The sequence below is a fragment of the Bemisia tabaci genome, chromosome 7 (assembly GCF_918797505.1).
Source record: "Bemisia tabaci chromosome 7, PGI_BMITA_v3".
NCBI classification, from domain to species: Eukaryota; Metazoa; Arthropoda; class Insecta; order Hemiptera; family Aleyrodidae; genus Bemisia; species Bemisia tabaci.
This window is the reverse complement of record NC_092799.1, coordinates 47513676-47539125: the sequence shown is the minus strand read 5'-3', so window position 1 is coordinate 47539125 and position 25450 is coordinate 47513676. Positions and strand designations below refer to the sequence as shown.

At 36.0% G+C, this 25450-nt stretch overlaps 2 protein-coding genes across 2 annotated transcripts in view; one reads left to right on the top strand and one right to left on the bottom strand.

Annotated features, from left to right (window-relative positions):
• Positions 1–22011, top strand: part of fwd (phosphatidylinositol 4-kinase beta fwd) — a 28512-nt gene extending 6501 nt beyond the window's left edge. Inside the window, exons 3-16 of the mRNA XM_019057493.2 lie at positions 1709–1927; positions 3065–3237; positions 3826–3943; positions 4946–5080; positions 5833–5981; positions 6696–6814; positions 7978–8208; positions 8764–8916; positions 9555–9740; positions 10591–10784; positions 11210–11428; positions 13318–13571; positions 14181–14366; positions 15341–22011. Of these exons, the coding sequence (XP_018913038.1) occupies positions 1709–1927; positions 3065–3237; positions 3826–3943; positions 4946–5080; positions 5833–5981; positions 6696–6814; positions 7978–8208; positions 8764–8916; positions 9555–9740; positions 10591–10784; positions 11210–11428; positions 13318–13571; positions 14181–14365 (2335 nt within the window). The 3' untranslated portion in view covers position 14366; positions 15341–22011. The remainder of the gene's footprint in view (positions 1–1708; positions 1928–3064; positions 3238–3825; positions 3944–4945; positions 5081–5832; positions 5982–6695; positions 6815–7977; positions 8209–8763; positions 8917–9554; positions 9741–10590; positions 10785–11209; positions 11429–13317; positions 13572–14180; positions 14367–15340) is intronic.
• A 143-nt stretch (positions 22012–22154) lies between these two features.
• Positions 22155–25450, bottom strand: part of Cep290 (Centrosomal protein 290kDa) — a 31455-nt gene continuing 28159 nt past the window's right edge. The window contains exons 27-29 of the mRNA XM_019057492.2: positions 25009–25060; positions 24177–24306; positions 22155–23264 (exon numbers count right to left, since the gene is read on the bottom strand). Of these exons, the coding sequence (XP_018913037.2) occupies positions 23155–23264; positions 24177–24306; positions 25009–25060 (292 nt within the window). The 3' untranslated portion in view covers positions 22155–23154. The remainder of the gene's footprint in view (positions 23265–24176; positions 24307–25008; positions 25061–25450) is intronic.

The following is a 25450-nucleotide window of genomic DNA, read 5'->3' as shown; positions in this document are numbered from 1 at the left end:
CCATGAAACCAGCTTTAATTACCCTTTAAAAATCAGTGCCTTTACTTACATGTTACCTGGAAACTGGTTACTCCAAGCAAATTTTTCAAATATAAATTGGACTCCTTGATAATTGAAACTGAATTTCAAAAGCTAAATATCGGCAATATTGTCGATCAACTTTCGAGACACCCGGTGGACGCTTCAGGTGGACGGCTGGTTGAGTGCGGTTGCAAAACGGGTAAACAAACTGCAGCCGGAAAATGATGGGTGGGGAGGGAGGAAGAATGTGTGAGGTCGGTGGTGTGATGTTCGGTCAAAGTTCAGAGCGGCGGAGTCTATTCAGTAACTGCCCGTCACACTTGCGTTAGTTCTGATTTCATTGTGCGTGCGTCATGTTTCGTTTTTTCCATTGCAATGACTAGGTGAGTTTCATTTTTTCTTTTCCGTTTTCTTATTGTTGTTTATTTTCATTTTGTATTTTTCGTGTTTTTCTTGTTAGGGTAGGTTAGGTTAGGTTAGGTTAGGTTAGGTTAGGTTAGGTTAGGTTAGGTTTGGTTACTTTATTTTGGTTCGTTGGCTTGATTGTTGATTTTAGGGGTTTTGGCAGCACGGCAATAGGGTACGTAAATCGCGCGAGGGAGTGTGGAGGGGAGGGGGTCGGACCGGAGCGTCCACTGGGTGTCTCGGAAGTTGATTGACAATTTTGCCATGGTGGGGCTCTTCGTGCAGCACCTTCAGCATTTTGGGATGAAAGTGGAACTGAATAATGCCACTGTGGCACAGTGGATCGAGTTAATCAGAAAGGTTGGACATGAAATTTTTAACTACAACTGCAAATTTTAATGTTTAATTCCTCACATTTTAAATTCACAGGAGTGTTCCTGGAAGGAAGTTTCACAAGGTTACCAATGGAACCACTTTTAGGGCCTCAAAGTTTTGTATAAACGGAGTTATAAGGGTTTAAAGTCACCAAATTGTGTCCGACCTCTCCTATTGACTCGATCCACTGTGTGTGGGTACAAACAGCACCAGAATCGTGTTAAAATTCTGAAAATCTTAATAATGCTAATTTTACATTGTTCAACTGGATGGGAATGTATTCAATACTGAGGGAAAGAATTTCACCGGATGTTACAAATTTAACTTAAGTAGATAATCTAGACACTCTTTTTTACACTATTAACACGTAATCCTGTAGTTCGCAAACATGGTAAACAAAGACATGTATATCTCTTATTTCACTATGTCTTTAAGCTTCAATGCCATAGACTATTGTAAGTAATGGTTTTCAGCGCATTTTCTGAAGGCTATACCTACACTATTTCCTAGTGAATTAATTTCATTTTTAATGCTTCCCAGAATATAGAATGCATATTATTTTGCTACAGTTTTCATACACAATAGTTCAATTCAAAAATTATTCTTCTTTCAAGAACATATGTTGACTATTGTTTTGAAATGATCTCATCAGTAAAGTTCATCATTGAATTTCTGCTGATTCTTAATTCGTCAAAATCTTTGATTAACGATTGAAAACCCTTTCCTTTTTTCGTCCGCTTGGGCAGTACCTTATGCAGCTCACCCCAAGCACAGGCACACCCCATCTTTTCCACCTGTCTATATTTCTGTTCGGCAGAAATACGTCGAATTACGAAGACCCTAAAGTGACATATTCGTAAAGAATGTAGCTGCTAATTCAGTGTTCATTTGGTTTGTCTCTCTTCAGGTCAATGGGAATATTACTCCCACCTGTTCCGCAACTGACTTTGCACCATCGCAACAGGAGCCTAGACTCAGCTTTGCAACGGATTCCTGAAGTAGATGTGACCCCCAGCCCAGAATGTGAACCGTCTTCCTCACAGCTACTGTCAGAAACTCCAGATAAATCCAAAAACAAAGAGGATCTAACCAGTTTAGGCTCTGATGACTCTGGCATCATCAGCGGGTACTTTTATTTTTCTCATTTACTCCGTTTCTATGTCCTTCTCTTTTTCTGACTTTTAAATTTTCCATTGAAAAAAACCAGTATTGATGTATGAGTTAAGAAAACTGAGTTTGCCTGATGTGCTCCGTTGAGAGCAAAACTGGTGGCCCTCACTGAACTTTCCTCAACCGAGATTCTCAAAAGTAAAGCAGCGCTTTACCACAAAATTTATAGAATGGCAAAAAAAAGGGGGAAATATATGTTAGGCCAATACTACCTTTGCAGAGACTTTTGAGAGAGAAAAAATTTGGTATTGGACTCACCTAATTGCAACTTTATTATTTCTTCTTATTAATCAAGTTGGAAGACATGAAACTGCAGTTGTATCACTGTAGCACCATTTTTATTATTAATATTCTAGTTTTATCTCAAAAAGCAAAAGTGCAGAACAGTGCTAATTTTCCTGAGAGCATACCAAAAATGCATTTTCCATTTAACCTAATTTTCATTTTTAGTCACAGTATCTGAACTTACCTTGCCATTGCACCTCCTCTGAAGTGGAGCAAAACCAGACATTATACTCGGTGGAAATTCCGCACAACATGTCTATCTTAAAAAGTTTTCACAATTTATTACATTTAATGTATAAGATAAATTCAATTTTTTAGGACATCAACCGTTATTGAGGTATCATCATCGATGAAACTGCATTTGTGTGTAAAGATCAATGGTCTACTAAATAACTTACCTGTCAAGCATGTCGACGGCGTAAGTCCGCAATCACATATCTCATTTGTGGTGTCTGAAAATCTCCGCCTCTATGTTATTTTTTAAAGGAGAACACATTGACATCATTCCTTGAAGTTTTTGAAAAATTTTCTTGGCACAGAGAAGAAAAATCACGGCAGTTTTAAAGGATTGCCGTCAAGTAGTTTTCCGTTTAAAAAATGAAGTATGACAGGAAGTCTGCGATGTCGCAAACTGAGTTATGTGATTGCCCACTTACACCATTGATGTGCAATTTTCCATGAGGCTCCTATTCTATCATGGACACAATCAGCAAACATGCAAATTTTCTAAGCATTGATGGGTGTGGTTTAAGTAGGTTTCTTGTCTATTCATAAGTAGCAGATTTTGATTTTCCTTCTTCAATTTCAGCTCGGAAGTTGCCAGCGAAAGCAGAGAAAGTTTGGATCAAGAATCTTCAACTCTTTCAGTTAACAGTGGGAAAGGGTTTCTCTTGCGGTTATTTGAATCTCGCTTGTTTGATATGTCCATGGCAATTTCTTATTTATTCAATTCCAAGGAGCCTGGTGTTCAGAGTTTCATTGGTAAGTAACTTCAAAGCTGTACTTAATGGATGTGACTAATCGGACTTGTGAGTCCATTTTTTATTCTTAATTGATAGTCAGTTCACTTCCTGCTATACTGAAAATGGCTCTCAAAGTCACCGCAAATTCAGTCTCTTTTTGAACAGAAATTCATTGCGTACAATGTATGTACCTTTGTATCCCGATCTCCTTTTCTTGAAATGTTTTTACATCTACGTAACGATGACCATTTCAAAATCAATAAATTCCATCTCCAGATCTCCTTCTTCACTCGCTGGTTGCAAACGCTTCAAAAAAAGTATAAAAATAATAAATAAACTTAAAAATCGGTTGAACATTCACGGACTACCTTGTCATATCCTATCCATACCGTGCCTACTGGCTCATTGTAATGTGAGGTTATGTACTTATTTTGACTATGCTTAAAATATCATCGCTTTTTAGGTGAGTATTATTGCGTGATTGAGACGTTTCTGCATCCCTGCATGGATGTTGTATAGGCATGTACTATAACACTTTATCAACATTTGTCCTCGTCCCTCTTACACTGATGCTTTTAAATATTGTATTTTTTCCTTTCTTTTTCAGGCAATAAGTTTTTCAGTTTTCCAGATAAAGACGTCGAGTTTTACTTGCCCCAGCTAGTGCATATGTATATTCAGATGCCAGATGTTGCCGAAGCAATCCATCCTTATTTAATTTTCAGGTTTGTTTCCTTCAAATACGCACCTGTATAAATGCAAAATAAAAGATAAAAATTGCAAACTTTTCAAAAGAAAATCTCTTCAAACTTGAAAGGAAAAGTAAATTTCCTAGTGTAGAAAATTGTCTTCTCCCGGAGGCGGAAACAGACAAAACATCATTACTTTTTCATAGTATGTGCATCTACAATTTAAAACGAAATTCAGATGAATCTATCTAGTTTAAAGTTTCCTCTGCCCTTAAGCCTTAAAGGAACTTGAGAAGCCTAGTTATTTTTGAATGCTAGTAAATTTTTCTACAAACCGAATGTATGAACAGATACTTTTTTCGTTTGTCTAAATCAATTTCCCCGATTTTTAGATTGCATTTTGCTCCCAAATATGTATTCAATTCAATCAGATATCCCTAGAAATTTCTGAAGTTGCAGAAATCTTGAGCTAGCTTGATCTCAGAATTTTAATTTGTAAGTTTTCAAGCTTGATTCAATAATTTGGAGAATGTTTTTGAAAGAATCATTCTGAAAGAGACTATCTTTTTATTCATCTATAAATGAACACCTCACCAACTGTTTAGGTAAAATCTATGAACTCAGCAAAAAAAAGGAAAAAAAGAAAAAAACAACCCTCTTGTCTATTTAATCAAACTTATTTAAATTTAAGTGAGTCAAGCTATTAGTTGTTTGATTGTAGGGATTATTGTCGAATGTTGTCCTTCCATATAAAATAATGTTTTGATAAAAGTAGTTTCTTTAAAGTAATTACAATTTGACCAGCTACATATTCAAATTTTGATCTGAATGAGTGCAATTATAGAGCTCTTCCTTTCAGCGCAAAGGCTTGATTCAGGTGTGGGAACCTCTTAAAGGTTTGGTTCTGGTTTTCTCCAGAATCAAAATCGAAAGTTCCACAGATACCCTGTGAGAAATTGTGTATTTTGTATGGTCTTAGTAAGAGCTTCTCTATCCTCTTTTCTCTTTTCTAACTTTTTCATTTTTAAATTATTTCAGATGTCGACAATCACCAGATTTTGCATTGAAATGCTCCTGGCTTTTAGAAGCGTACAATCTAGACTCAACACTGCCCTCTAAGAAAAAAAATCCTGGAACAAAGCTCAAAAGTCTTATTCTCAGTGATTCTTTGAGGTATGCCTTCTTTTTATAAAGTAAAAAACCGCTAGAACTCTAGCCTGTTGTAGTATCGTTAAACAGGATGTTAGAATAATGCAGCATGGTTTCAGGTCTGAAAAACTGGAAATTTCCAGGAAATGTTATCAGACAAAAGTTAGGGATTCGTTTGACAAATTTGGGAATTGGAAAAAAAAATAGGCGCTGCCTACACATTGAAATTGAGTCTTAGTCTGGTTCGGAATTCGATGCTCTAAAAAAGTTCGTGTTTGAGGAAACCTTGGTGACTCGCTTACTCTTTTTAAATACGCTATTTACGCTAAATGAAGTGTGAGAGAAGAGCCTGAAACTTTTAAGGAAGTTTTAAAAAGTGTATTTTAGAAAATATTAACAAATTTCAATTTTAGTGACATTTAGGCCCGGTTCTATCACCTCTGGTTAAATTTAACCTCTTGACCTTTACTGAACCATTTTGAACTTTAATTTCATATCTCTGCTTAGATCATCTCAAGCTCACCAAAATACCAAAATTCCAACATTCGCACGGATCACTGATAAAGAGAAATCAGCTGTGCAAGCATTGGTTGTTTAGTTCCTGCTAAACCTATCAATGTGAAGTGAATTTATCATTATAAGAACAAAAGTGTTGAAAAATTGTAAAGAAAACAAGCTGTATTAAATTATTTTACGAAGGAATATTTTCTTTGTTGTCCAACAATTAAGTGATGCTGTTATAATGTTCCAAAAATTTATTTTTTAATTTTCTAAAGGCCAAGTGATCCTGGATCAACAAAGAAAAATGGACTCAATGGACTCAGTGTGTTAAATGGCTTAAAAGAGGGTGTGAAGTCACCATTGATGAACCAAAGAAAAACCCATCATCGTTCGTGGTCTGATGCGTCAGCTGCGCAAAAGCGAGGTATGTCATTGAGAAAGGTGTTTCAGTTTCTACTCACTCCAAAAAGTCAAGGAAATCTAAAATAGTCATAACTAACAGTGTTCCAATTTCACTCTAAAATCGTTTAAAGTCATGTAGAAACGTCTTATTTTCAGGTATTATGCACAATGTTTTAGGAGCCTCCTATATTTTGTGAATGAAATTGTGCTGATTGGAACAGAAATAAAGGCTGCACCAATTTTTTGCAACATCTCTGCGAAATGTGTTTTATTTCTAAGCTCACAGCGACATCAGAACACTCATCGCAAGACTGGAATAATGATGAAATCAAAAACTTTTTTCTAGAGTCAGTTGTATGCCTTTTTTCTGTCACGAATAAAATCTAAAAATGAAATAGCATTGCAAACACTGAATTCATTCTGATTTCCATATTAAATAGATTTTAAAATCACTTGTCGTTTCGTTCCAGAAATATTATGTGTATTCTCGGTCTTCATTTCTCCTTTTTTACAGCGATATGTGATGTGCTTATCAGCATTCTAAATTCTTACTTGATGTCTTACAAATTTGTAGTAGAACCTGTTTCCTACAGCACTGTACTGTTTCCTTCAATACATTGCAAGTCTGGCTAGTATTTGTCAGGTAAAACTATAGAGCTTGTATTTTACAGCATAATAGCTGTAGAACAAGCATATTTTTAGATTTAAAGTAATCAATCCTATGTTTTTTTTCCAGAAAAAATCCAATGTTTTGGTGACCTTAAATCAGGACGTGCATTTGACAACAGCTGCACCTGCATTAGCAACCATCAAGAAAATGAAGTGTGTGATACGTCCATTGAATGCTCTTGTGGAGTGAGTGTTACTCTTCTCTTACAAGTTTTTTTTAAATTTCTTTGGCACCTGACTTAAACTCCTGTCAAATAAAATTAGGCACGCATCTAGGATTAGTGATTTAATCACATATTTTGATGTACAATTTTGCGAGGAACACAATAATTCCACGGTTTTCTCTGAAACGAACGTCCAAGCTCCAAAAAAGTTCTTACAGTTGAAGCTGCAATAGAGGGATCCCCCCTGTTACGTTGAGAGTCCCCCTCTGTATCTAGTCAAACTTTTCATGACAAATAGGAAGCAGATACATTAGCAGGGTTGCCTTTTTGTTTGGGGACTCATCCCTGCTAGTGTATTCGCTCTTTATCTATGCATGGAGAGTTTAATTAGGTATAAAGTTAAACTTTTTGACATTGAGTTTGGAGGAAACTGTTTTCTGGCCTTTTAAAAGTGTAAGTGTAGTAATTCTGTTTCTAATTTCTGGAGGAGTTCAGCAGGAATTTCTAGGAGAGATTGGGTCCATAATGATAGAGTGTATCAGATAATGGAAGTCGAAAATGATATTGTGTTCGACGTCATGACCAAACAGCTTGTCTGGTACGGTCATGTCAATAGGATGACGGAGTAGAGGCTGCCAAAAAAGATGCCTGATTGGGTGCCTTCTGGAAGAGACGGAGGGAATGCCTGGTGAAAGGGTGGCGACAGGGGGTTTTGGATGAGAGGACCAAGTTTTGTGGCGGTTAGGCATCGCAGAGTGCCAAAGAGCGCTGTGAGAGCGACGCTTATGTATGTAAATTCAGTAAGAATGACAGTTTTACAAAATTTTTTCAGCTGAAATTGCACTATCTAATTGACTACCAGACGGCAAGCTCATCTGGCTGGTTTCAAATACCCTTGTTAATTGTATCCAGTTAGAGACGGATACTTGGTATCAGGCCGGATGATCGGGTTTTCTGGATAAACACCAGATAGCCAGCCCAACTTTACAATTTACGCTCATTTTGACAAAGAATTCCAAGTTTCTAAACCATGGCAGACTTTATGCATGTTGTAAGTAATCCGGGTCTCTCTCTCATTTTTTTAAAAGTTCTTTGTTTCAAAAGTAGCTGATTTTCCAATAATTTATTTACCTAGCTCATTTTTTACATGAATTACATCACTTTCCTACTCTTTGTTCTCCTCAGGCTAACCGACTATCTCCAGTACTAGAATTTATGAAGGCTCTAATCAATATCGGCAAGACGTTAAGCTCAATCCCAACAAAGGAGGACAAAAGTGAACAACTTACAAAAGAAATAAATAAGTTAAATTTCAATTTACCTGCCAGAGTTTGGTTACCATTGTTGTGTGATACACGGCATTGTATTGTTAGGATACCCCCGCAAGCTGCTGCGGTACTCAATTCGAAAGATAAGGTAAGTTTTTCAAGTCACTTTTTTATTATTCTTTCACTAGCATCAGGGGCGCCAAGTGCAGAGGGCAGCCCTCCACCTACTTGCATCTGAAGTTCAACTTTTATAGGAGGCAATTTTAGTAAATATTAAGGCATTTTTCGAGATTTGTTTACCTTTCTTCATTAAAATGTATGCCTCTTTCTGCCTCTTGGATTACCCAGTCTTATCAATTTCATATCTTGTGAAAAGTTACCGCATACTGTCAAGATTTCAACTGATGTTCCAATTTTAAGGAAATGTCCAGATCAATTCAGATTCTAATTAATCAATGTTTAATTGGACTGCATTTTGCAATTAGGAACTACAATCTCTGGCTGTGATTAGAAACAGCATCTATACCATTATTTTTCCTATGCATTAAAAGTTTTTACAGATGAGCCAGATTGTAGTTTCTAAAGGCTAAATTTTGTCCAATTGATAGCTAACAGAAGGCTTTTTCATCTGTGATAGTGTATGTAACCCTGAGCATTCGGTCCGAGAAATTGTTGATCATTATTCTTCAAATGTTGTTCTCAGGCTCCTTACATCTTATACGTGGAGGTTGTAGATATGTCTGAAGCAGAATCTGGTCCACTGGTTAGTCGTCATAGGTTCTGGCGAAGTGAGGAACTCCTGCCAACATCAGTTTCAACTGATGAAGATGAAGATGTCATTGAATTCTCCCGACAGGTAAGTTTGCTATCAGGCATCATCCTAATGCGTGGGCAATATAAAACGATTTTGTCAAGAAGTGTTTCTGATGTTGCCGCTTATCAGAGGTGCAAGAACTCCTCAACCACGCGACCCGGTGGATCGCAATTGCATGATAATGGGAAGGCCCCAAAAACAATGTCTTTAAATAGGAAAGTCAGTAAAGTCGTGTTTTATTTTGCCAAACTGCGGTGAAAATGACATCTTTTCTGGAAAATTGTTGCAATTTTTACGTACAGAACCATAGAAAACTTTTTGCATCTCTGCTGCTTATAATCAGGCCTAAAGGAAACTTTAGTTCTTTGGCAGGGTGAGATTAATGTATTCATGTGGTGTGTGTATTGAAGTTGTACATAGAACATCATAGGTACATGGAAAATTCCAAATGAATTTCACAAGTTATTGCGGTTGCTTAGTCTGTAAATTCAATATGGTACCTACACTTTTTTTAATCTCAAAATACCTAGCCAACTGCCCCCCCCCCCTTTTTAGCTGCCATGATCTTTACAGTTTGAAATGGCTGCTTTTCCGATCTTTAATAATCACCTGATCAAAGTGACCTAAATTGAATATAACATTCCATCTAAGATATTATTTTTTTTAATTTGTTCTTCTAGTGCCTTGGATTAAATAGAAAATCACCAGAAAAAGACTCTATCTCCCAGAGGTCGTCTGAGAGCTCTGATTCACGAGAGCCAGTATTTGTCGCAGCAGGAGATATCCGCCATCGACTTTCAGAATCACTCCAGGATCAGCCAGCATTTACTCACTGCTCCGATGACCCATCAGCGCACGCCCTCAAGGTGAATTATTTTTTAAGCAGCAACTGTGCCCCAACTTTGATGATGTTTTTCTGTAAAAAATGCCAACTCTGGCCGTCCTTCAGGACAATGAGTTTGTCATATGCTAGAGACTCAGTTAAGAGAATAAACTCTCCGTAGGTAAGATCCCACAAAAATCACAATGGACACTAAATAAAAAGTCTGAAATTCACTTCTCTGCGTATAATCTGTATATTTTGCAATGTACCTCTTCAAATCTTTTGTGTCCTTGAGCAATTTTTTTTAGTGGCTGGCAGTCAGGTTTGCTGAGAGAGATACAAAAGAAAACCTAACAAATGAAACAGACAGTCTCACAAACTGTCACAGAATTTTCTTATGTATGACTTTAATTGATCCAAAAGAATAGGCCTGTGTCAAAAGAATTAAAAATAAAACATTTTTTGATCCTTGACTGGATGCTCAAAAATAATTGAGGCACTGGATGCAAAAAGGGCACTTCTCGATTTCAGTGTTTCAGAATCTCTGTTGCTAATTAATCCATTGGAGAAGAATTTAATGGGTGATTTTGCCAGAATTCTTTCCATAGAAAATTGTAGAATCATAAGGAATATTCAGTGAAATTTTTAGTGAAATGGATGCATTCACTTTCCTTACAATGAATGAAATATATGAGGAGACTCTGAAACACTGCAACCGAGAAGTGCCCTTTTCGCATCCAGTGCCTCAATTACTGTTCTTTGTCGTAGAAATATAAAATACAAGTATCGTTTTCCGGGTCTATCTGGCAAAGGTCAATGTTATTTAAGTATTGAAATAAAATGTAAGTGACTTGAAAGTTTCTGAAAAATTAATTTCTTTTTCAACATTGCAGGAGCCATGGAGTGAAAAAGTTCAAAAAGTCAAAGAAACATCACCATATGGTCACCTATCATCGTGGCAACTTCTCTCGGCAATAGTGAAGTGCGGAGATGACCTTCGCATGGAATTATTAGCGTATCAGATCCTGTCAGCACTTCAGCGAATCTGGGAAATTGAGCATGTTCCACTCTGGTTGAAACCGTACAGGTATACATGCATTGTTCTCTTGTCTTGTCCTTTTACGTGGATGTTGGTATACGTATTGTCAAATTTTTCTGTAAAGAAAGTCCCTCTGTCGAACATTGAAAATTTGTACTTTCCAAAACTTTTCAGTCTTAGACTTTCTTCCACAATGAGAAGTCTGTCGTAAAGTCAAACGACAGTTGTTTCCGTAATGCAATTGCTCAGGTAAATTCTAAAATTACTTCTTACCACAGTTGGCTTAAAAATACAGGCGTGATAAACAAACGGTTCATTTTTATAAAGAATGTACATTTAATTCTCCTGGAGGAAAAGATCTCCTCAAGGAAAACTGTGATGCCCCACAAGAACTTTTTTTTCTGGTTAATAATCTCAGATATTATATTTGTTAAAAAATATTGATTTTTTTCTGTGGATTGTTTTCGTTACAGAATATTATGTGTGTCCAATGACTCAGGGCTTATAGAACCAATTTTGAACACGGTATCATTGCATCAGATAAAGAAACATAGCCAGCTGTCACTTCAAGATTACTTTGAACAAGAATTCGGTGCCAAGAACTCGGAGAAATTCCTAACTGCTCAGCGTAATTTTGTTGAAAGTTGCGCAGCATATTCTTTAGTTTGCTATTTAATGCAAGTCAAAGACAGGTAAGTGTAGTGTATTACATAATAATCAGCCTTAATTATGGTATTTCAATAGAAACAGTACTTGTAGGTCAATTTACTTCTTTCGGTTCTTTTACTCCTGAGAATTGTGTAATATCACAATTTTTATGAATCAGAAATGCAACGTTCTCAGCAATTTTTTTTATTTATTTTAGTGTGCATTATTTTTTCAGCATCTCTATCTTAAATACAGGGTGATCCAAAAGTCCCTTCCACCCCCTCTAACTTTTTACCTAATTGAGGTAAAGATTTGAAACTTGGGGGATGTTCCTAGGTCAAAGGGAGCTACTTTTTGGCCCCCCTAAAATTTTCAGGGGGCCCCCAACTTTTAATTTTCAAATAGGAAAACCCCCTTTGTGATAGCTCGTTCGAAAGAGCATAAAAAAAGAAAACTTTTCGCGCAAACCCGAAGTCAATATCTCAAACCGTTTCAAAATGGCGGCCGGTTAAAGTTCAAAATGGCCGAAAATTCACACCGGTTATTTGTCGATGGATTTGCGCGAAAATCGGTATGTAGGGGTATTTTGACACGAGAAAAACGAATTTGACGTTAGATTTTCAAAAAAACCGAAATTTCCAAAATGGCCGCCGGTTAAAGTTCAAAATGACAAAAAATTGATTTTTTAGAAATCTAAGTTCAAATTTGTTTATCTTATGCCAAAATACTCTCAAATTCCAAGTTTTAGGCAAATCCATCAGCAAAAAACCGAGGTGACAATTTTCGGCCATTTTAAACTTTAACTGGCGGCCATTTTGGAAATTTCGGTTTTTTTGAAAATCTAACGTCAAATTCGTTTTGCTCGTGTCAAAATACCCCTACATACCGGTTTTCGCGCAAATCCATCGACAAATAACTGGTGTGAAATTTCGGCCATTTTGAACTTTAACCGGCCGCCATTTTGAAACGGTTTGCGATATTGACTTCGGGTTTGCGCGAAAAGTTTTCTTTTTTTATGCTCTTTCGAACGAGCTATCACAAAGGGGGTCTTCCCATTTGAAAATTAAAAGTTGGGGGCTGTTGTCCCCCCAAGGGGGGCCCCCTGAAAATTTTAGGGGGGCCAAAAAGTAGCTCCCTTTGACCTAGGAATATCCCCCAAGTTTCAAATCTTTACCTCAATTAGGTAAAAAGTTAGAGGGGGTGGAAGGGACTTTTGGATCACCCTGTATTATTTATGGGGTGCAATATTTTTGCACTGGTTTATATTATACAGCATTATTATTTTACCCAATACATATTCATTTCTGTTGATTTACTTGATGAAGGAAGTAAAAAATTCTCGGTAACCCTCAAGAGGCTCTTTTTTATTTACCATTTCGCATTAAAACAGTTTTAATTTGATGATAATTGACTACTTGAGGTTGGTTTACTGATTAAAGTGAAACTCACCGTTATCAAGAGGTATCAGATTGATCAAATTTTCCAATTTAAGGGGTTTTGCTATTTTTACCTGAATTCATGAAGAATGGACAACCGTAGTAGCTAATTAGTTTTGTTCAGAATTTTGTTTAGTTTTGCAAGCCTCTTATGGTGTAGTGGTTGTAGCACTAGCTCTATGATCGGGAGATCCCGGGTTTGATTCCTGGCCAGGTGACCCAAGTTTGATGATCTCAAACAATGGTTGCCTGGAATTGGTTGTTAGGGACGGAGGGGGGACGGGACTGAAGCGCAAGATTAGCCCTTGTGGGCTATTTGAAGTAATAAAAAAAAAAAATCATCTGTAGCATAGTTTTCCTCTAAGCCTTACTCAAAATCATCTGCAGTCCAATTATTTTTTGCCCAACAATTCAAATGTTTCCGGGGGTTTCATCAATCCTTTACATTTCTCTCCAAATATTGAAAATTAAAATGAACTTCACTCTTTTTGCTCCAGGCATAACGGAAACATTCTATTGACCGGTGAAGGCCACATTGTACATATTGATTTTGGATTCATTCTGTCCACATCACCTCGCAATCTTGGATTTGAGATGTCACCGTTCAAGTTAATACCAGAGTTCGTTGCTGTAATGGGAGGCGAAGGATCTGATATGTTCGAGTACTTTAAAATACTCATGTTAAGAGGTCTTGTCGCAGCAAGAAAACACATGGATCGCATTGTTAATATTGTCGAAATCATGAGCTCAGGTAGCGTCTTCACTTTATTGAGAATCATTTCTGTAGATTGACCGCACCTTGATGGTGATCCGCACCTTGATGTGATCCGCACCTTGGTGGTTCTTTCAGAGGCCAATACATATCAATGATAAAACTCCCAAACAATGTATCTTGGTTTGAGACGTTGCTCTATAACTGGAACCCTACAGTTATTCTTGAGTTGAAACTCATTCACAAGAAGTTAGAGGTGCTGGTTGAGTGATGGGGGTACAAAAAGTTGAGGGAGGCAAAACTTGCCTGATTAGCTAAGAACTCACTGTGCCTACTTTTAATATTATTTTAGTCAGGTTAAGTGGTTTATGGTGCGTATTGGATCGCAGAATTTTTCTTCCGAGTGACATCCTACAAATGTTGTGCTGTGGTAGGAATGAAAAGATTTACCATCTACCTCCCTCTCTTTATATAAATAATAATATGGTGTTTTTCTTTCCTTTTCACCCTAAGATCTGCAGAATTGCACTGAGGTGAAATCGTTTCTAAGGCCAAAAATTACATCATCACATTATTTTATATTTAGTTAATTTTCATGGTCTAAAATTTTATCTTTGAGTTTAATTATATACCTGAATTTTTTCCCAGGATCCCAACTTCCATGTTTCAAATCTGGCAGCTCTACAGTTCAAGCTCTCCGAAATCGGTTTCACCTAAACCTCACCGAGGACCAATTGTGTTTATTAATTGATAAATTAGTCGAGAGCAGCCTTCACTCACTTTCAACTCGCCTTTACGATGGTTTCCAGTATTTCACGAATGGTATTCTGTAAGGTACGTTTCCCAAGCATGCTGTTAATTCAGGAAGAGTGTTGAAACTCCTAGAATGACAATATTCTGCCTTCGCTAGCGTGTTTGCGTCGCAAATAATGAATCAAGAAGTAATCGTAGGATATATTCGCATCTGAAAAACCTTGAGAACAGGATAAAATCTGAGGATTGGAACTGACCTGGAAATATCCGGGAAAACTCATGGAATTTTTAGCAAAATCTGAGAATGAAAAAAGTAAAAATTCTGACATTTGATCTGTGCATTAAGTAGCTGATCTGGTGGTACACTCCTAATTTCAACTTGGTCAAGCTGGAAAATATTTACCAGAATAAAAAACATTTAAGATGTGTGACCTGATAAAAAGAGGAGAATTCTAATTTCTAGAGGGCTCATATCATCGAACAATGTTTCGGTAGAAATCATGCAGAAGTTCGGTAATGGCTGTAGACTGAACATGCTTGAACAATTTGAAATCAATTAAGCCCTGCTAGATAAGCTACTTAATTCACAGATCGAATGACAGGTAGGACCATTATAATCCCTCATTGCTACAATCAAAAATGACACTACGCTATCAGCCAATCCGTCTCAGGACTTAGTTACGGCTTAGTTAAGGCTGCGCTACGAGTTCTTTTAACTTTCGTTTTCGTTTAATTTATTTTTTCCTGTTGAAGATGTATGAACCCCAAAGTGGCTTGTTAATGTTTTAAGTGAATTACTCATTTTGCTACCTGTCTGGGACTACATGAGAGAGCTGAGAGAGCATGAGAGATTTGATCGTATTCGTAGTGATACTTCTCTATTACTCCAGTTGAAAGAAGCTTTTCTCAAGTTGGAAGAAAAAATTTCATGAGCGCTGTTCTTAATGCAAAATTTTAAGAGGAAACAACTTTCCTATTACTCCTCTGGATAATCACTTTTTAATGTGAACTCATTACAAATTTTGACACTCACAATCAGTCTTCATCTTTTCCAGGTGCTGAATTTCTATGGAGTTGAACTAAACTCAGTTGTTTTCTAAAGGTGGTAAGCATACAATCCTTGTACATAATTCTGCTGTATCCGCTGGTTTTCAATATTATTTCACGGCTACCTGTATCATATTTCCGACAACACAAGTCCCTTTGAGATTATATTAAGATTTTTAGTGCCATTTATGTCCCAGACTTTCTCTAAATATTTGGCATTCCCTCCAGAAAATGAACATTTAATAAATTAGCTGAGAACTTGGCGGTTTCAAATCTATATTTTGTAAATGCAATGTAACGGTCACAGCGAACAACACTCCACTCTGGCGCAATGGCGGAATCTGTTGCAATCACTATCTCTAAAAAAGAGGTGTTTAATAGCTTCAAAGCTGCTTTATGTGTTTATCTGGGCTCTTCCTCGAGTTCTGTCCGCAATTTAGATAAATTGTGATAAAGCACTTGTAAAATATAAATCTTTGCAATCTTAGTAACATCAGGTATGAATTTGCTTAGCCTCTTGTGACTTTTTTTTTTTCAAGAAGTACTCCTGAAAGCTAGAATAATGTTGAAATTATTGTTTTAAATTAAAATTATTATGTTCCCTGCCATACCACAACAGCAGATGTTATTTTACAAATCCTAAGTGGTAACTGGTTACGAGGACCAATGTCTGATCAACCAACTTTTTGGGAAAGCTTCAAGGAGCACCGTATCTCAAAGAGTTATTAAAAATTAGTATCACTGTGATGTCTGCTACTTTCGGCTGATTTTTGAAATTGATAAACAAAGCAATAGATAAAGAAGACAAAGAGAGGATAGAGCGAACCTATTGGTTGAAACAGGTGACTCTTACTAAGGGAGAAAATGATGGACCAATTGTAGAGTCTCTCAAGGGTTGCCATTAGTTAGTGTATTACTTACTCCTTTTGTCCATTGCATCAATCCGCTGCCACCAATAGGATCGTTCCATTTTCCTTTTGACCTCCTTGTCTTTTGCACTATTTGTCAAATTTAATAATCAGCCTGGATGACACTGGTGTGACTAAACACAGGGCTTATTTGCTGACAGTAATTATTTTACTTGCCATCAGAGGATATTTTGATTTATTGGAAAATAAGCGCTAAAAAATCGTGGCAGGGAATGAATTATAGGAATGACCAATGAGCTGTTGGCCTTGAGAATTTTATGACTATGCAATCATTATAGAAGTTTTCATATCCTTCAAATGAAAGATGTCCGCAATCAATATAATTTGGCTCTAATTCTCAGTAATTTCAAATTTTTGGAGGAATGGGCATCTTAAAAAGGGTGCACTGTAAAAATCACCGCTCTTGTTCCCCCAATATGTACAAATTATTCAACATGTATCTACTTATACTGTATATGTTATATTTTGTTATTACATTTTAGTTTCTATTACTGTTTTTATTCAAATAAATCACTAAGATTCATTATGAAAAGAAAAGAAGATGAATAGCATGTTCTATCGTTAATGTTACCTCACAAGAGGATGTGGTATCTCTGTGAAACTGGAGATCAGCTTCTTGTCATAATTTCTACTTTTCATGCATTTATTTGTGTTCCATCAAGGTTATTTCTGTTTCCCCCCCTAATTCGAGTTGTGGACTTTATGTCATCATTGCCAAGACATCTTATAATTATGAAACTTTCACAGAAGTTGTTAAGAAATGACGAGAAATCTTGATTAAGCGATTTCACTAATAATTATCGTTATTTCAGTTTCAAAGCAATTCCTCTCTAGGTCTGAGATTACTTGAATTATTTAAGGCGAGAAAAGAATCACAAAATGAAACTCAAAAGTTGGTTCAATCCCCTTCAAGTGAAGGAAGATTTTTTTTCTTGAAAGGAGGAGGGGAGTGCCTGATAGTGCTCCTTACAATGTGGAAGTTCATTCACAGTTTTTTCTTATCATACATATTTTTGAAGTCTTTAGCTAATGCAGGAGATAAGTAACTTTTTGTATTTTTAAGGAAAATAAGTTTAAACTCTGAAAATAACATGTAGTCCCATGCTTCAACAACTTTCAAATTGATAAGAACTGAAAATTGATGGTTTTTGGATAATTTTTTTGTAAAGCTTACTTAGAAGCAAACCTCGCCTATCGGAGAGAGGCCTTGTAATGGGCTATTATTATTGCAGAAGCAAGTCATGTTCAGAATCACCTATTTTTTAGTTTTTACAAACATTTGTTCTCCTTTCATACCGACCAGAGGCTTCAATTATAAAAAAAAGACGGTGAAAGATCTTTTAGCGATAGCCAACATCAAAATGATTCGTTTTTGCCGCTTTTCCTCTCCTTGAGAGAAAGAAGATTGAAAAGGCAATTGAAATATGTCCTTTCTCCTCGCAAGAAGGAACTATTTTGGACTCTCAAAATCTTACCTCCCAGGTTCACAGTAAACTAATGTCCTTGCAAGTTCTTGCCAATTGTCCTGTTAATGAAGTACATATTCCCTTAAAAAAGCAGGGAAGATCTTGCCCGAGCGTTGTGTATAGACTTTCAATTATTGAAAGTCTTCCTGCTCCTTCACCTACCCAACACTTTGCAGTGTTAATCTATCAGTTTGTTTTATTCAATTTTAGTACAGAGGAATTGTTTTCTGGAAATTTTTTCTGCCTTGTTTTCACTCATAGTTAAATTTTAGCAAAGTTTAGATTCTAATAAAAGTTATACAGAGAGGCCAACTCCACCTTCTCAATCCCTTCTTTGCCCTTAGTGATTATTACAAAACAGTATCAAATGATTATTCTCGCCCTGTATTTTAAGCAGGTAATAGGTGACAAACAAGAGAGTTTCCGATACATTTTTTTCTTTTCATCTTTTCCTCTCTTTTCCATCCATCTAATTAAACATCTAAGTGCTTTTGTTGTTTTTTTCTGCATTTTTACCTTTGTTCTAGGGAATTTTTGTATTCTTATTCTTGGCAAGCATCTTACGGAAAAAGTAAATTACTAAATTCAAAATTGGAAAAACTGTTTGAAAAATAGCTGTTTAAAGTTTTAGAATATTACTAATATTACTATTTCCTGGATATTTAGCTTGTAATTTTCTTAAATTCTTTTCATTCTTTAATTTTTGTCAACCCTCTGGACCATACCCACAAGACTGATCATTTTGTAAATCCGTTGACTTAATCACCTTTATTTGTCTGTCTACCAAACTGTAAGCTGGACGTTTTTTGTCAACTTGAACATATTTTTTACCTCATTATCTCCTCTTTACTTTTGAGTTTTCTTCTCTGAATTTGAATTTAATCTGTGAAGTAGAGCAAACCTCAATTTGTTACTAATAGTCAGTTTGCTTAGTTATAATATATCGCCTCTGACTAATTGATAGCATCATTATTATTTCTCACCTTTCGCTTTTTTAGATGTGGTTATCAAAGCATTAATAGAGATTCTTCCTCAGCTGACAGAGGATTTATTCTTCAATTTTTCAGCGAAACATCACTACAACAGTATACTTTTCATGCTCTTTCCAAGTAAAATGAAACTAAAGATAAAAAAATAATAAAAATTAAAAAAAATATAAACAAAAACTGAAAATCGAAACTGCCCTTAACTAAAATACCTCTCCTTACTGACTTTACCCTCTCAGTATATGATTATTTGGCTTTCATTAATTTTCTCTGGCCGTTCTCATTATTTTTACAAGGAGAATCTTCCAACCAGTTAACTGCTGGGTTGCTTTTCTTCATGGTTTCATTGATGCAATTTATTGATTTGGAGTAATCTATTTTGGCCTGTGAGGAGACGAGCACAAAAAATCCCTTGGAAGCATTATTAGCCGATCACTCATCAGTAAAAATCGCTGATAAGGAGGCATTCCAAAACATCGTAGGACCCTGTCTTCCTGTTTCGGTTGCTTTTCTCACAGTTTTTATGTCTACCAGCCATTCAAGCTGTAGTGTGGCTGAATGATTCGCTGTTACTTCTGTAGCTAAGCTGTACGTGGTCTGGTAGTTTTACTGTCAAAATGTCATTTGGATGCTGTTTTTTTATCGATATTGGGTTTGTTCTGTATTCTGTATTCTTGCCAACGGCAGTTTCAAATTTTCTGAAAATTTTCTATTTTTTTCTTCTTTTTTGCTCTTTGGCTCATAAATACAAATGCATTCCTTATGGACGGATGTGCACTTATCGCATTTTCGTCTAGGAGCCATTTGGTATTGTTGTCGGAGAGCAGGCACAGTTCCTTCAATAGAGTTTAATTCATCCCATGTTTGTCTGGTTATTATATTTTTCTTTTTGCTCAATTGAATCCAGACTGAGAAAAATTTTAAATGCAATTGTGAAACAGAATACTCAATGAATTAGTGTAGGGATACAAAGAAACAAATTTTCAATTAAATTAGCTAGTAAATTGAGAAAATTGCATCGTGCCTGTTTGTAAAGAGGAAAAAACACCCCTGTTAATTTTAGGAGTACTTTAGAGTTAATGCATATTTTTTAGTAAAATATTCCGCATTTGTTGGGAAAATCCACAATGATGAGGAACCGTTTTTAAATGAGCCTTAATTGGACCGAGTTACGCAGAAAGGAACCAACCCACATTTTGGGAAAAATTGAGTTAAGAGTGGTTTTGAACTCAACCACTGCTCTACTATCTATCGCCAAAAATTTAAAGTTTATGTTGAAGCAAATTTTGCAGAAATTGAACTTGAAGTTTATCTTTTACATTGAGTCTTATGCAGGAGCCAAACTTTAAACCTCTTTTTCTCGGTTTGATGCGGATGTGACTTGGTTCCTTTCTGTCTAACTCCGTCCAATTGAGAAACTGACTCTCATTCTGAACTTATCTGGAGTTAAGCTTATGATTTGAGAGATCTTCATGTAAGAGAGTGCTTATTCACATCAAAATAATTGTGTTAGTGCAAATGGATTTTCGAATTGGAAAAATCGAATTGAGTGAATTCCATATCTTGATGACTGGTATAAAAACAATGTTTTAGGTAAGTTTGTAAAAACTTCACTCACAAGTCTGTATGTTTGTAAACACAGAAGTCGCTTTTTTAAACTTGCAGTGACCTCAAAACCTTTTCAAATAAAATTCTACTTTAGTGCAGAGCTGCAAAAATCAACTGATACAAAATGACTCAAAAAAGAATGTTATCTTTCGTCAAAATGATCCTCCCTTTCAAGAGGCTTTAGCCAAATAGTTAGCGGAGAACTCATATTGCGTGAAGACTGTCCGTAAGAGAGAAAAAAACAACAAACAAACAGCTCCTTATTAAAAAGACAAGAATTTACTTTTATTTGTTATAGAATCACATTTGATGTGCTCTTAATACTCATCCTAGTTAAAGCTAGAACCTTTTCAGTTATGATAAGATTAGAAAACAAGAAATGCAATCGCTCTAATAAAAATAAGTGCTAACAAAACCAAAAACACTCCAATCTGTGATCCCAAGATAAGAATTTTTAATTTTTTCATATTTCTTTTGTTTTTTCCCCTGTGCAATTGGAGAAACTTGTAGATAATAACTCCACTTCTTTTTGGTTACATAACTATCTACCCAACAGAAAATCAATCTTTGGAAAAATAAAATGTCAGATCAGCTTCAAAATCTCCATGCGAGAATGAGAATCCTCAAGTGTCAGCATTTTATTTCCATTATTGTTAAAGAAATATCACTCTCCTCGAAAAGTTCTATAATCGCTGTAGATGTTTAAAACTGAATGACGTTACTCTAAAATAGAATTCCTTTACACTTTAATCTTTCAGTTTTGCATGTAAAAGTAAGCTTACGCATAAAATGTAAATGCTTTGTTATAATTTGTGCGCTTTCCCAGACATGAGTTCCAAATGTTTGTTGGATATTACCAATGGTCCAGTAGACAAGGTGCGAACTTAAGCATGATGATAAGTGTTTTCTCACAAAATTTCGCGTAAAACACGATTTGTACAACAAAAGTAACTCATAATCAAGATATTAACTTTTTTCGATGCATTAATTCTGACTTCCCGCTCATAGAAGAAACAATGATCTACCTGAGTTAAATCGCACACTGAATATTACCGTGACAGCCTCTGTCACATGAAAATATAACAACCTCTATCTTGGTGCTGCAGCTCAACTGTTGCTTATTGTGCACACTTCAAACAACATAGAGCAAGGAAGGATCCCTACTCAATTGAGAAGCCTACCAAAACTGTTGTAGTGCGCGATTTTATTCAAGTTGACTTTGGTTTGGAATTAAATTCAGTCATTTCTATTGTGCGAATCATGTTTTACGTGAAATTATGGAGAGGAAACATAAATCAGAATGTTTTAATTCGTATCTTGTCTAATGGAACATTGGCACAGGAGATAGTATGCTGAATTTTTAGACATTTTTGTCGTGCTTTTTCTGTTGTTCTTTAGTTGTAACAATTTTGCCTTATGATTCTTCTTCAAGTGACACGCGCGTGAACTGAGTATATTCATGCACAACAATGTCAAGCCTTGAGTTTAAGACTAATGTAGTTTTCGATGTTTGAAACACTGCTCAAATATGGAAACTGATTCTTGTCCACCTGATACTGTTTAGTATTATCTCACCAATTTGTTACTGACTATTGTTATTCTGTCTAGATATTAGCCATGAAATTTTTCTCATTTTGCATTTTCAAATTATCATTCTTTCTATTGAGTGAATAAACTGTAAGAACGTGTAGATCTGATTTTCATTTTTTATTCCATCAATAATTTTGGGATCCTAAGTGTTCAAAAGTACCATCAAAAAGATGACGATCGTTCATTATTTGTAAGCAGTCCCATCAATTCACCAAAACCTTAGGAGGGGGAATGACCCTTTGTTTTTTTTTGCTCATCAAAATAATGCAACACCTGAGTGAATAAATAAAAAGCATGATGAGGGCGTAACATCAATTGAAAAAATGTGTCATGTTTCTATCTTGTCATCCTTTTCTATTCTTTCCAAGCCATTTTTTTCACTTTTTATCAAGGCTTTTTGAAATTTCTTATGACATTTTAGTCTTTGGCTCCACAGGTACCTCGCTCTTGGAGATTTCTTACATACTTAAATATAAAATGAACAAAAAGTCAAGAACAGTATAAAAAAATTTCATGTCTTTCGAATTATTTTTCAACCCGTCTTTTGAGAAGGGAAGTTACAAAATGATCTACTATCAGCGCAAGACATAGACTCGTGTTGGCTTAAAATTATCTTTGAAAATTCTATAAGAAAAAGTTACTTTGGCGAATTAAAAATGGGAACATATGCTTGGAACAAGAATGATGCGAGTAAACAATTTTACAATGATTTTGAACTACTGATTCCTCTAACACAAGATTTAACGATAATTTATGCGATTCAGGAATTAGGTTTCAATCATTAACTGCAGCATTATTTCCACTTTCCCTTATCTTTTCTCCAAATTAGACCATTTTCACTTGTTTTTGCTTGCTATAACTGAGCAAACCAGTGTTCCCGGGTGCACCGTGTGCGAGATCCGTACGCTCTACCGCTCTCCGTGCTGCTATTGGCCACGTCACGCGTACGGATATTTTATGATAGGGAAGCATTTTCCCGTGAGGTTTTTGTCCGTACGCGGTCCGATTCGGTCCACGGAATGTCCGCGCGGCTCGGATATATCTGTACGCTTGGGATCACTGGAGCAAACCCACCTATAATAAAAATTCTGTAAATACTCCCTGAGTGAAATTTCCTCAGCGAAACAGAAACTCACACAATACTGCAGATTTGTTCCTCTTCCCTATAACTTAGAGCTAAGACTTATGAACCTATGATTTACCCAAAAATCTTAAATAAAACTGATGATATTGAAGACTTATTTCACGAATGAATTCCACTTGCAACTGCCCTTCCTAGAGAAACTTTTACCTGACTCAGTAATGCATTTTTGTGGTTCAGCTGTGCCCGGAGTTGCTTGATTTCATCACTCTCTACAAGAGAATAAATAAAGACAGATGATTTAGAAATGAAAAATTATGCCTAATAATAGATGTATAACAACAATAGAATATACACACAATAACACAATAATAGAAGAATAACACCGGAAATCTTCTGAGGTAGCACGACATACTTTATTCACTTTGAAAGCCGTATTACAAAGTTGGAAATATTGCACTCAGTAAAATACCTTAGAATGACTTACAAAAGCTTAAGAGAGGGCATATAGCCATAGGTAAGATGGTAAACGTGAAGTGAAGTTCATGAGGAATGGAATAGGGCATGTAGGCCTTGAAATTTAAGTTTTTGGGTGCATTGCATAAGCCATCTGGTGCACAGATGAAAAAGATATTAAATAGATGTGATGGTGCGTCTGATTATATACAAGCATCAGTTTAAGGTCTAGAATGCTTGGCAAGATGGAACTTAGAATGAGACAGAAGAAATAAGAGGGAAAAGGATAGACGAAAACTTCTGTCTCAGGGAGAATTTTGAAGAAAACGTTGCCTAACACGCCACATGTTCCTTTTTTTTTTTTTTTTTTTTTGAGGAGAAAGATATCAGCTTCATACCTCAAAGTGATTACGGAAAATTCTGCTAACAGAGAAGAAAAATCAAGAGATAATGTAAACTAGTTTTCCAAAGAGACAACTACCTATGTATGTCAAGATGTCTGCAACGTTGCAAACGGGGACACGTGGTTTCGTACTTTAGCCTAAACTGAAAATTCAATCCGATTTCCAGGATATTGAGCTCAATTTTTCGTGCAAAAGACATAATTAACACAACAAAAGAAAAGTAGGAATAAAACGGGTGATTCATGAGAAAAAAAGCAACACTTCGGTATGCTCGATGACTCAAAGAGCTATATAAGTAAAAATAACCAGATAATTTTTACATACCAGATAATCTTTTGGACTGCTGAAGTTCTCGCATCCGAAGTTCAGTTTTTAAGTCCGACACTTGCTTCATTGCATTCAGGTAGTTCTCTCTCATCATGTTTAGCTCACTCTCCAGTTTCTTGATCTGAACCTGAAAGAGAATGTATTTGAGGCCGGAAATCAATGGACCATCAGGCGATGTGCGAACTTAAACCTTCTGATACATGTTTCCTCTACAAAATTCTGCACAAAATACGATTCTCACAACGGAAATTACTGAAATCAACTTCTAACAAAGCTATTAACGTTTTTGTTGCAGAGATTGTTTTGGTAACGTTCAGTGTGAGCTTTAAATTAAGTGGATTATGGTTTTTTTCATGAGCGGGAAGTTAGAATTTATACATCAGAATGCATTAATATCTTAATTGCTTTCGATAATTTTCGTTGCGCAAATTGTATTCTACATGAAATTTTGATGAGAAAAAATGTATTGCAATTCTTGACTTTGCACCTCATTTAGTGGTCAATTTAAAAGGATACTATTAATAATAGCTACTACATCAAGACTATAATTTTGTGTTTCATCTTTCATTTTATGCTGGTAGATTGTGTGATCTTCATCATGTAGAAAACGAGCCATTAGCCCCATTTTTTACACTTGAAAGCCAGAAACGGCATGCCAAGATGGAACATATCCTGTTTTTTAGTCCATTCTCACCCTGTGCAGTAGGCCATTGGCAAGCTATGCCTTATGAGCCTTCTTATTACGTAGTATCATTAATTTCCTATGCTTCAAAGGAGTTCTGGAAGGCCAGCCATGAAAAAGGTGAACCCAACCTTCTGAATAGCATACCTGATCTTTTTGCTGGGATGACATTTGCATGTTTCTGTAGATGTCCTGTCTCCTAAAAATAAACAATAAATCATATCAAAATCGCACGATCATGGACCATTTTAAAGAGATAGAATGTAACAGAATAAAGCTGAACATCAGAAATAAACTCAAAGCTTAGCCTGGAATATGCCCGATAACAATTTCACGGAAAGCAGAACTGGAAGCAAAAGGAGAAGGGAAAGATTCATTATTTTTTCCATTTATTTATCATTTATTAGTGCATATGAACTCATAAAATGTATTTCCTTTGTAGGTTATTTTTTTCCGCATGTTGCTAACATAACATGCTAAGTCTGAGCTTTTCCCCACAGAATTCCCATCTTTCCCTGTCAAACAGGGATGGACAAGGTGAGTTTGCTCACCTCAGGCGCAAGAAATACCCCTAGAATCGTGCATTTCC